This window comes from Halyomorpha halys, unplaced genomic scaffold (genome assembly GCF_000696795.3).
Source record: "Halyomorpha halys isolate HHAL.00 unplaced genomic scaffold, Hhal_1.1 Scaffold7.1, whole genome shotgun sequence".
NCBI lineage: Eukaryota > Metazoa > Arthropoda > Insecta > Hemiptera > Pentatomidae > Halyomorpha > Halyomorpha halys.
The window spans coordinates 92001-105047 of record NW_027110368.1 but is presented as its reverse complement, the minus strand read 5'-3'; the positions used below and the strand labels follow the sequence as shown (position 1 = coordinate 105047).

General features: G+C 31.9%; 1 protein-coding gene across 3 annotated transcripts in view; it reads left to right on the top strand.

Moving 5' to 3' along the window:
* Positions 1–13047, top strand: part of LOC106693026 (serine/threonine-protein phosphatase 4 regulatory subunit 4) — a 46062-nt gene that overhangs the window by 8831 nt on the left and 24184 nt on the right. For all 3 annotated transcript variants that reach the window (XM_014439335.3, XM_014439328.3, XM_067048510.1), the window contains 6 exons: positions 3415–3521; positions 5620–5849; positions 8171–8293; positions 8395–8525; positions 9669–9863; positions 9949–10107. In XM_014439335.3, the coding sequence (XP_014294821.1) occupies positions 3415–3521; positions 5620–5849; positions 8171–8293; positions 8395–8525; positions 9669–9863; positions 9949–10107 (945 nt within the window). The remainder of the gene's footprint in view (positions 1–3414; positions 3522–5619; positions 5850–8170; positions 8294–8394; positions 8526–9668; positions 9864–9948; positions 10108–13047) is intronic.

Below are 13047 nucleotides of genomic sequence, written 5' to 3'. Positions count from 1 at the left end.
CCTAAAGATTATTTGAAATCTGATTTTACGTTTGAAAACAGTTAATTCATAGAACAGATATATTTTTTAAAAATCCTTATTGAGTAATTACATTAATCAGGATGCATAAAATATTATACAACTACTGTTTATTTTTGTATTTCCCATGGCATCCAGATGATTTTTTCTCAATCCATGTGATCTTTGATTTATATATATACAGAACTGAAACAATTTTAAACAAAAGAAATAGTTTAAGAAACTATTTTATTTATAAAACAAAAGAAATTTCCACAACTTAAGTTAGTTAGTAAACAAAAATAAGAATGTTTGAGATTTGATCAACGAAGAGAAAAAAGAAATATTCACTCACAGTAGATTGCCTGGGGGTCGATATGGGCTTATGGATGATACCTCTCCAATCTCATCCTAGATGTCTTGCTGTGAATAACCAGTAGAAATAAGATATTGGGTGAGAGTCACTCGAAAGACGGTGCCCCAAAAAACAAGCCGATTAGCGTGAGTGAGTGAGAGTGGCAGATGGGTCAGACAATTCCGAGATTTCCTAATACTGAATGCAGACTGCCTTATCATTCTATATCCAGGCCCTAATCCTACTACCATTCATAATGTTCTATGTGTGCCACTGCAGCAAAGTATTACATTGCAACAAAGGTAGTTATATAGCTCGCTCTAAATTGGTGGAAGAGTGTAACATTATTCTAAACTCTCTTTCCTTAGCCTACAAGGTGCGGGTAGAATGGGTGCCAGGTCACAAAGGCATTAAAAGTAATGAGTGAGTGGACTATCTTGCAAGGAAAGGATCTGAGACTGCTCCCTTTACACCTGACCCCATATGTGGGATTACTCTCAGCCATGCGAAGAGGCACATCAAAATGATTGCTGATGGCAAGGCTGGGTTATTCTGGAGGAACACCAGAGGACTGGAGCAGCCAGAGTTGTTCCTAAATGAATCCTGCCCAAAAAGAAGTAACACTCTTCTTAATATGGACAGGAGCACTCTAAGATGGGTGACAGGTCTATATACGGGACACTGTCAGTAGAATAAGCATCTCTATAAAATAAGACTGATAGAGTCCCCTATCTGCTGGTTCTGCAGAAAGGGTGAGACTGCTTACCACATCATCTGTAGATGTTATGCATTAGCAAGGATACAATTCCTTATCTTTGATAAGGATCGCATCTTAGACCCTAAACTTTGCGAGACGGTTGATCCGTAAACAATATCCAGATTCGCAAAGGCAACTGCTCTGCTTTGAGCAGAGAAGAGGCGGCGTACAATAGGCCCTCTGTGGCTGCAGTGCACTCTGCCGGGGGAAATAAACCACTCCAATCCCCATTAGCAATTGTTACTCCTATATACTGAGGGGACAATGGTCATAAAATATGACAGGAAACTCATGATGCAGTTTATTTATTTTAGGAAAAAAGTTATTAATAGGCACTAGTTTTTGCCTAATATACTAGAGCGTTAACGCAATGAATTATATCAATATCATTCTTCCACCTGCTCTTTGCCCTACCATGTGGAGCAACAAAAATATTCACAACACTTTTAACTAACCCAGAGTTACTCTTTTTTTACACACTATCCAAAAAACAGCTGTTTTAATTCATCGATAATTTCAATTGTAATCGATCAACCAGATAACATTGTTACACTGCCCCCCTTAAAAACTGTTCATCCCGAACAGAACCTTCTTCACATCCTAGATTTTGGGATCTTTCTTTTAAATGTTTCCTATGATGCCAAGGAGAAACTTGTTTTGATTTGTCTTTAGTCACTAATACTTCTATGCTTCAATTACTTTCCGATTTTCCAATTTTTTTATCATTATTATAGTGCTCTCCATGTCTTGAACTGATTGGGTCGTTTTTTTTATTAGCTCCATTACCCTTTTTTTTTTGTTTTTTTCATCTTGTCTCCTATTTTTATCCCTTTTACTATATTCGTCTGTTAACATACTTCCTCTCTTCTTCTTCTATTAACCCTCTTCCCTTCTTATCTTTATCACGTCTAACATTTTTTCCTGTTTCTCTCCATCTGTAACTGTCAGCATCTCTATCAACCGTCCTCTTATCATCGCCTCTTCCTCTATCCTTTGTATCTTTGTCTCTATCCCTTTCTCTTTCCCTGTAATAATCTCTTTTGCTAGTTGACTATCCATACTCCTAGAGTTTTCCATAGGCTTTCGACTATATTGTACTCCAATACCTTTTTGTGTACCTCTCTTGACTACTTCGAAATCTTGGCACTCGCTACATTTTCATCGAGTGTTTTCAGTCTCGGTAATCTTAAGATCTGCTGTAGGTCCAGATCACACACCCTGTCAGTACAAATATCGACAGCCATGTTTTCCCTAGTATCCTCTAGAACCATAATATAAGTCATCTCCTGTAGTCGAAAAACTTCCACTCTGAGCTGCTGCATTGGTTTCCCAGGATTCTGCCATCTTGTCCTGAACATTCTCCACTTATCTGTCTCAGATAAGGGCCACAAAGTCTCTTCTTGAAATTGTTGTGGAAATAGTTGAATTCCTGAGGTTTCCCAGAGAAGTTGACATGCACGCTCTGAATAATAAACAGTCTCCTCTAGAAATAAAATGATTAGGGCAGTCGATCCTTCCTGGCCATTTCAGCTGCCAGTCGAGGCTGCTGCCTTGAACTGCCACAGATTAGTTGCCCATGCGACACATAGTCGTATGTTGAAGGCTTGATTCTAGCTGGGACTTCTGAAGCTTCTTCTTCCATGTTGCGAGCATCCCTCTGTAGTGTCAATCACACATCCGCGATATATCCTCTGGTCTTAAAAGTCTTAATAGTTTCTTCTCCAAAATCCCGCTTCTTACACCAGTTGTCGCGTGTTACCTGGGGCAAGAAACAAACCATAATAAAGAACAGAAACAAAATAATTTTTTTATTGCATAGGAACAAAAATATTCACAATCTCAGAGAAAAAATGAATTCTTACATAATTTTTACGTTACATAGTTTATTTCTAGCATTTATTAACCTTTAAATAAATGTTTTATTAATCAGGATGCATAAAATATTATACAACTACTGTTTATTTTTGTATTTCCCATGGCATCCAGATGATTTTTTCTCAATCCATGTGATCTTTGTGATTCTTTGAGGGGTAACGAAAGATCACCTCCGATCATCCTATTAAGCCAATTTAAATTTTGCTTTGCATAGAACTCATGGAGTCCTCTGCTTCCATAAATCAATGAAAATGAATTTTACTTTGTTAGTAGCTTTGCAATATTATTTAATTTGATGATGTTATTTTTGAATGGAAATAATATTTTTCTTATGTATTCTTTAATTAATTGTATTAAATGCAGTTAAGATTTATTTTGTAAAATTTATTAAATTTTTTCTCTGTATTAATGATGGTGATATATTGCACAGGTTCAACCTATTGCCGTGCAAAGAGCCGCCCTCCAAAAACCTGTGAATGTTCGAATTTCAGCTTGTAAAATTATTGGGGCTTTGAGCAGGAAGTATTCTGGTGCTGAGTAAGTTTCATCTTATTGTTAAACGCTGACTTTTAGTCCAATATGGATATTATTGAGTTAACAGGTGTACATTATCAAGTAATTTTTTATGTTGTTAAGTGCATGTTAATATTTAAGATTTATGGGTATTTTTAAAAAAGTATGGTTATACTCTATAATTATATTAATCTTGTTAATTTAGAACAACAAAATAAATGAAGAAAGAAGTGACTTCTCCTATGTTATTTAGTATCACTGGAGCATCATGTTCTTAAAAGTCCTAAGCATTTGTGTGTCGAGTTTAGGTATGAGTAGAGTCAAAGGGATGAAACTAAAGTTACTTGTATACCTGTAACCAATTAGGAGAAACATTGAAAAAAAGGGTACGCAACAATGAAACCTTATTTTGTGGAAGGTTTGAGGAAACACCTAGAAAACTATTGCAGAGGGAAAATACGCAGATAAAATTTCATGAAGTATTACATAAGAGTTTACTAATTAAATTATTCATTTATCACATCAATAAATAGCTATATATTTCATAATCATTATTATTATTTTTTTTTTTGCGGTTGGCTCTACAGATCTTGTAGATCTTTGGCTGCCCGAACCTGCCTTCTCCATGCTTGCCCATCTTGAACTACTGCTTTCCAGTAGGCTATCAAAGCCTAGTTTTTGCAGTCGTATATCAGAGCTGGTTTTATCATGGTATTTTATACCCTTAGTTTCAGATTTTTAGAGATTTTCGGTATTTCAATATTCTTAAAGGCTCTGCTCTCACTTGTTTACACGCTGGTATATCCCAGTCTGTTAATCATTTATTGTTGTTATTGTGGAGATGAGGTATTTGAAACTGTTTACTTTCGGAATCGATTTGCCATCTATGCAGACCATGTCATTATACTATGCTTTATCTTCATTTACTTGTAAGCCAATTTCCTCTGCTTCTCTTATTAGTGTCTTTGCGAGTCTTTCTATATCATCTTGGTTTGTACCTAGGACCACAATGTTGTCCGCGTACTCCAGGATTTTATGTTCATGATCACAGCATCCTTAAAAAAAGTGCCAAGTGCATCTGAGAATTAAAGTTCCTACAAGAATCATTCATAACGACTCTTAATCATAATAGCATGATGATGAACTCTTATGATTACTGATTCTTAATTACAAGATTAATTTTCATAGGAAATTGAATTCTCTAATCATTTTGTTTTTTTATGTCTTGTCGATATTACGTGGTGTTTGTATGAAAAGTGTCAATAACCATAAATGATAGTTTACGGTTTTTGTTTATTTACACAGTATTGGGTCTGAAAAACACTGGTATATAATCTTTTTAAAATTTAATCTTCTAGGTGAATCCTTCATTAAAAAAATCTCTTCCTCTTTAAGATTCCCTTCAAACTTCAAACACTTTGTTTTTGTGCCTTTTCATAACCTGTTTAACGATAAATTTTGTATTCTTTAAAATTATTTTGGAATTTTTAAACTGCTATTCCCCTTAAGTATCAGTGAAAAAGGGAAAAATATTAGAAAGGCTTGGAAATACATAGTTCAAGCAAATATAAGATGGAACTCTAGGATGGAAATAGGAGTGATACCTGTTCCCTCTGTTATAGGAACTAGCCACAAATCTCTCTGCCTTTAATTGTCATACCGTATTTTTTGCTTTAAGATCATCTTATGCTACCAAAAATGAATCTATTTGTGCAGGAGCATTTTATTTGCTTTTGATTAAGTGGCCATAATACATTTAATAAGTTTTTTTAATTCACCGATATTGATACAGGTATTTTTTGAATGCCAAAATAATTTTTAAAAAAATAAATAAACTTATTAGCATGAATTTAATGGTGTTCTAGTCAACAAATCCATTTAAAGATCGAAAATTTTTGATTTTGTCTCTATATGAAACTAAAAATAAATTTAGTTAAAGAAAGTGCTGCCATCTCTTGAAAAAAAATCAATAAAATTCAGTACATTTAACCTTAAAAATTTCTTAATACTTGTTTTTATGGTTGGATTAGGTAATTGTTTAATTATCAGCTTATTATTACTATTATATATTATAGTTATCAGGTACCTTTATAAAGGTTAAATTGTTCAAATTTTTTTTCAGATTGAAACGAGATCTTCTTCCTGTTATTCTGTCATTATGTCAGGATGTGAGTGCCGATGTAAGAGCTACAATATGCCCTCAGTTATCCCTTGCAATACTCCCTATCGGAACTGAAGCAGCACGCACGATGCTTTTACCTGTCATAGTTGATCTAGCATCTGACGAATCTCCTAAGGTGAAGGAAATAGCTTATACAACCATTGTGGATGCTGTTCCATATTTTTCCATCGGTATGAATACATAATTTATCTACAACTGGATATCCTTTATTTGAAAAGTTCTAGGCTTATTTTTCTTTATTTTGTTTTAATTTTATGATTGTGTTATTTGAAAATGTTTCAGTAATGATCTGTTTCCACCTACTTCTGTCTTAACTATGACTGCTTATTGATCATTGTCTTTATATATCAAAACCTAAAGATTATTTGAAATCTGATTTTACGTTTGAAAACAGTTAATTCATAGAACAGATATATTTTTTAAAAATCCTTATTGAGTAATTACATTACTTATTAATACTTAGTAATTACAAAGTTACATTCTGTCATATACATTCAGACATTGGTGATAGTGGTAAGAGAGTATATTCAGACATAGATTATACAATGTTTATGAATTGGAAAGTTATTCATTATGTTCCACATATCTTGTTTATTTTGGAATTTTTCCTATATTTTCTCACAACAAAATATGTTTCTTTCATCTACATTTCATTTTGTTTTATCTACGTTGCTTTCATCTATATTTCCCCCATCTTCAGGACAATATACCTGAAACTTTACCATTCTATAAGTTTTACATTGCATATTTTTTTATTTTTTTTTTTATAAAATACATAACAGTTATTTTCATGTTTACCTTAATAGTCGTTACTATTAAGGTATTATGTTATAATATCATAATTTAGTTTCTTTATATTGTACATGATTTAATGATGTACCCGATGTAAATAATCATGATTTACCCGCAGTAACGACAAAGTGGATTGCTTTTACATGTGGATTGCTTTTTGTGTGTCCAAATCGCATACAGACAGTGCACCTAATCGGGCTTCTAATATATTTTTTTATAGTAATATTATAAAATCCTATTTTAATTTCGCGCGAAATAGTGGGGTTATTAAACGTTAGAAGGTAATTATTGCTATTATGTTTTTCGTTATTTTTAAAATATGTCATTCTTTTAACATCTTCTACATTTTGTGCTTTTAATTCTTCTTTTATTTCCTCTAACGTACAAAAATTTAAGTCGGGACACCATATGACCCTTTGGCTCTGGTTTAACTTACTATGCGGCTCTACTTTGATTGGAACTTTATTTAACATTGTTTCACATTTTAGTAGTTTTTCCGATTGTGTATTTGTAAAAACTTCGATTAGGAGGGTTCCATCTTTTAATTTTTTGGCAAATTTTACTTCCCCGATCAAATTATTTATGCTTTTATAAATAAAAAATAGTGAGATTTTTTGAAATCTTACGAATTAACTTCTTCATCCTTTTCGTCTCTTTTTATTATAAGAAATCTTATGCATTTTTCTTGTATGTCATTTGTTTTAGTAGTATTTGTTTTAAATTTTGCCTTCTTTCGTTTTAATGGGGGAGACTCAGACATACAGCCTGATTTTATATTTAATAATTAAAATCCAAAAAAAAAAAAATAATAGAAAATTATATATATCAACTTAAAGAAAAAACTAAAGAGAGAGATATACTTTGTAGAAAAAAACATGAATAAATGAAAGTGAAAACTTATCGCTTGTAGACACAAGTACTTAATCCTTTTGAGCTCGATCCGCTAAATGCGTCCTTACCACACAAAGTATAAACACTGACTCATTTTATTTTTAGGTTATTTTATTTTAGTATAAATGTGATCAGTCATCACTATTACTTATTGCCCAACAATGTTGTGGCAGATTGTAATATCTATCAATAAATAAAGTTTGAATATAGATTATTTTTCCAGCATAACTGTAATAACTTGGTTCAGTTTGCTGTTTATTATATGAAGAAGGGGATATAATTTAGTTATTACAAATAATTTTTTTGAAATTATGATTCTTCTATTTATAAAATCATTATGAGGAATGCCATAAAAATGCTATGGGCTTACCTATCATGATTTAGTATTACCTGTTGAAAAGCACCTATTGTCTATCATAGAAATTATTTTAATTTGAAAGACTGCAATAAATAGACATATGATTATAAATGTCCATTGCAATGTATTATTTACAAATATTTTTGCTTTCATTATCAAGTATTTAAAGCTTTATCTTGTGGGAACTGAATTCTACACAGAAATTCACTGCTTTTATTTTCGAGATATTTTACTGTTAGTTTAATATGTTTTTATTGTCAATTCTATGTGGTCAATGTTATAAAAATATTTTTGTAGTTTACAAATAAATAATTTAGTGACACTTCTTTAAATGGTCTACTAATTTACTTTAAATATTTGACTAAACAACTTTTCTATATTTCATGCGTTGATAATATATGATGATATATTGTTTTTAATATATGTATATATTTTTTTTTTTTTTTCTAGAAACTATCAAAAATGTTATCCTGCCTCTTTTGAAACAGTTATGTAACTATGCTTTTAAGTTTGATGAAAATGTTTTGGTGGCTGTTGCTGCATCTTATGGGAAGATGGTTGTTGGTTTAGAGAGTGAGTTAAATCGGGAATATTTTTAATCTTTCTTTATCAATTATAATAATAATTATTATTAATGTTCCCTTTCTTCTGTTTTATGCTTCTTCCTTTATCAGGAGTTATTGCCCAGTCTGACAAAGAGAGCTATTTGAAATCATTCATTGCTTTAGTAGAGAAAGGTATTATTCCTGGAAAAAAAGGACCCAACCCCTCTACTAAATCAGTCTCTGGAAAGTCTGAATACCAGGTAAAATCTATTTGCTATGTTGTTGTTTTTAATATCACTGTGACTTATGTAATCCGAGGGGGAGGGGGTCAATAAGTCCTCAGAGAAAGATAAAAAACAATTTTCAACATAATCTCCTTTTAGCTCGATATACTTTATCAGAGGTTCCTAAGCCATCGAAAAATTATGGTTTAAAAAGTTTCTTAAAATTGCATTTGTTTGGAAGATAACCAAACAAGTTTTTTTTTTATTGCCCTTTTTCCAAATAATTGATGGCGAATATTCCACCTGCATCCCAAAAAAATCTGTGGCCATAACCTTCCCAGGTTGATTTATATATATGTTTTTCCCGTCAAAAATACAACAGTATAACAAAATATAACAAACGAAGTTCTAAACATGTACTTGCAATCTGGAAAGATCGGGTTGTCTCGGTTTTCTCCTTTAGTTATTCATAATTTTTTTAAATATTTTGTATTTATGCTTTTTTCTCCTTTAGTTATTCATATTTTTTTGATATTTTGTATTTATTTATTATTTAATACTGCTAACAATTAGAACTGGTTATTTATTGCAAATAAAATAAAAGTACTTTAGAGCCATGTCATTGATGCCATGTCTGACTGTTTCAATGAGAATAAGACCTATCTGATATTAGAGAACATTCAATTGTACATTGATATACTAAGTTTAATTAAAATTGTTAGTTGTTTTGAGAATATCCTCGAAATTGACTAAAAATTATTTGATTAATGAAAAATTGATTCTATAAAATGGTGCTTCATGTCAATCAATTTTATTGAAAAAGTTGCTGTCATATCCCAGCTTTATTCCTGGCTTAAATATGTAATTTCAGTCTTGTACGACTTTACATTTTTGAGCTAGGCTATTTATACATATGGACACGCACACACACACTCATGGATCATTTAGTGAGGCTAGGGTTTTTGGACTCAATACCTCAAAACATTTATTTCTGTCAAAAACTTGAATTCGAAATTTTTCACGATTGCAATACTTTCCCTTAATACATATTCCATATATAGGTAAGTGGAAGTAAAAATTTATACTATTATTAATCATTTCCTTTCTTTCTTTATGTCTGTATATAAATTAAGTGAGGTAGTTTTGTAAACAAAGAAATTTAAATTTTCTATTTTTTAGGGAAATCCTGGATTTTCTAATGATAAATTGGTCGCATGCAGGCAGCATTGTGCCTATAATTATCCAGCTTTAGCTAAATTTGTTTATTCTGATAACAACAGATATCTTCTGGATATGCTGCATAGAGTATTTACTAATTTTATTATTGATCCTTACTATTTAGTACGAAGAACTGTTGCCTGCGCTTTTCATGAAGTGAGTTGCTTTACTACTAATTATGACTAATACATTGTTTATATATGATAATTGGTTATTTTTACACTGATATTTTTGGTTGTAGATTATTAAAATTTATGCAAAATACGGTGTTCTTTTGAAACCAGAAATTATTAATTTGCTGAAAGATGAAGTAGAAGAAGTGATTGAAGGCTTTGTCCCACATCTGGGTCAGTCTCTTGTTGCATTAGTTAAAGTTGGTGCTTTCGAAACAGAACAGCAGGTATTGCTATTTAAAGAGTATTTATCAACAAGTATTCATTATTGTTAGTTTAATCATGAAAATCATTTTATCTACTCTGTGCCTGATAAACAATCAGCAAACTGAAATTACTGATCATTTGTTTAACCTTATCTTACATGTTAAATAATAATTAATATAATCATCGGATTGACAACATTTTGAAAAATGTTTCCTCTTACTCTAGATTTTTTTTAAATCTAACTTCTACATTTTGCTTTGAAACTATTGTGTTACATAAAATATCAATTAATCAGTTATGACTTAATACTAGAACAATATAAAGAATTCAGTGGCAAAATGATGAGATTCCATTTTTTTCAAATTTTGAGTAAATTTAATTTACATAGCTACAGAGTTCTTTCTGAATAATTTTAATGATAAAAGACCATTAAAACTCAATTTGAACCCAAGAATAATAAAAATACCATGTTAACAAGTATTAGTAGCAATGAGCAGGAGGAAACATTGAAAGGTTGGTAATGTTCTTCTTCAGTGGCGTCTGAGCTTCATTGTTCTTCTGCAATTTTCAAACACGATTTGGGTAGAACTTAATTGTTTTTCTCTTCTCGATCTGGTTTGTTGTTATTTCATGGCACTGACCAACATATAATGCTAAAATCTCAAATCAGTCAAGAAAAAGAACCTCTTTGTTTTTCTAATGGATCTGTTCTGGCCATGTTGGCCTTCTGTTTGATTCATCTTCAATTTTCAAATCAAATCAAGGTTGAATATAAGAAGATGGTCAGGGTTGCGGTAAAAAAAAAAACATATAGATTTAACTATTTAATGTCCGACGTTTCGCCCCATTTTGCAGGGCTTCATCAGGGCTAAAAAGATATAAAAAAGAACTAATATCATTACAACAATCAGATACAATTAGGTAAATTAAGGCAGGATACATATTATGTAAAAATTAAGTGATAAGAAAATTACAAATAACAAAAGGAAGGAGTATTAGTATAAAATAAACATGAATAAATAATGATAAGAATAAAAAATTGTAACGATCGTTAGAATAAAAATTAAAAATTATGTAAAATATACAGTTAAAAAAGTACAGGAGACGTAAAGAAACCCCCCCAAAAAAACCAAAAAAAAAAAAACAGAAAAGTAGAAGTGGGAACACATAACTTAAATTAACTCTTCGTTCTCCATCTGTTGGTGTGTTTAAGTGTTTAAGTTTTGTTCCCACATCTACTTTTCTGTTTTTTTGTTTGTATATATACTGAATCCTGACCATCTGCTTATATTCAAACTTGTTTTGATTTGAAAATTGGAGATGAATCAAATAGAAGGCCAACATGGCCACAACAGATCCATTAGAAAAACAAAGAGGTTCTTTTTTCTTGACTGATTTGAGATTTCAGCATTATTTGTTGTTCAGTGACATAAAATAACAACAAACCTAATCGAGAAGAGAAAAACAATTAAGTGCAGCGAAACGTCGGACATTAAATTGTTAAAAACTATTTGTTCTTTTTTGGCCGCAATCCTGACCATCTTCTTATATTTAAAGTTATACGATCAACTATATATAATAAAATCAAGTTTGCATTTAGTTTGGCTACTCAAAGTTTTTTTTTTAAATTATGCTTCCTACTCAGCTGTTTGCTGTCATTGTGTTTACATCTCCTGGCATTTTCTCATTTTTAAGTGCTTTGTTACTTTCTTGTCACTATCTCTATATAAAATTCTCTTTATTTTGATTGACCTGACCCATTGTTTTTCTTTTCTCTCTTGTTTTGGTGAGTATTTGTTATTTGTAAGAATTGTGAAGTTTTTAATGTGACAGATTTTTTATGAGCTTGGCTTGCTTTGCTGTTTCATCCTCAGCATTACAGAATTGGCACAGAGCTGATTCCATAAGGTTGAGGTTGAATGTGTGTTTATTTAATCTTCTGTGACCTGTGTAGATCTTTATGATTTTCCTTCCAGACCTATGTCCAGCTGAAGCTATATCCCACTTAGTCTATCACCACTCTCATTACTAGAAATGCCACAGCATTATTTAAATTACCTTAAAAGTACAAAAATATGTAGTTTTAAATTTTTTTTTGTTGTAAATTTTGTCAAAGTTTTTTACAGTAAGTATTTGACCAGGTATAGTTAATGTTGTTGACTACTTTTCAAAATGACTGTTTCACTTATTGTTTAACCTGAATAAATCATTTAAGCTCACTTAACAAGTCTGGTCTAATACTTCTCATATATTTACATATTTTTGTTATGCTCATGGGGGTGACAGTAGTAGCAATGCGCCTGTCTACCAACTCAAAGGTGGTCAGTTCGAGCTCCGGTCCCACCCAGGCCTTTTTTAAACATAAAAGTATGTAAAACTCACTCATATTTCCTTAGTACATTGGGCAAGGCCTTAGACCTTTATAGTATATCGTGCCAAGGTTTCTCTCTCTTCTTTCTCATCCTCCTTAAGTGCCTTTCAGCGTGGAGGAGCCTCTAACCACTTGGTACACATATCTCGGTCCATGGCAAGGACCTTCATCTGAGCCAGTGTTTTTCCTCTTTCCAGACCTAGTCGGTGGATACGTTCCATATAGCTCCTTCTAGGTTTGCCTCGTGGTCTCCTACCAGTCGACCTTGCCTCCATACATTTTCTTGGCTCTCTGTCTTCCCCCATTCTAAAGACGTGGCTTTACCATCGGAGCTGTCGGTGTTCAATCACTGATTTTACTGAGGGGATCTGAAGTTCTTCTCTTATTCTTTCATTACTTATCCTATCTCTTCTAGTTTTGTTAGTAGCCGTAATCCTGCTCATGTGCTTGTCTTGGGTCACCCAACTTTCACTGCCATATAATAGTGTTGGAAGATATATTGCTTTAAAGATATATGTTTAAAGATATTATAAGCTCCTTACCTACCTCCTTCTTTCCCACAACAGTATTGCATATGTGGTAGTAAATA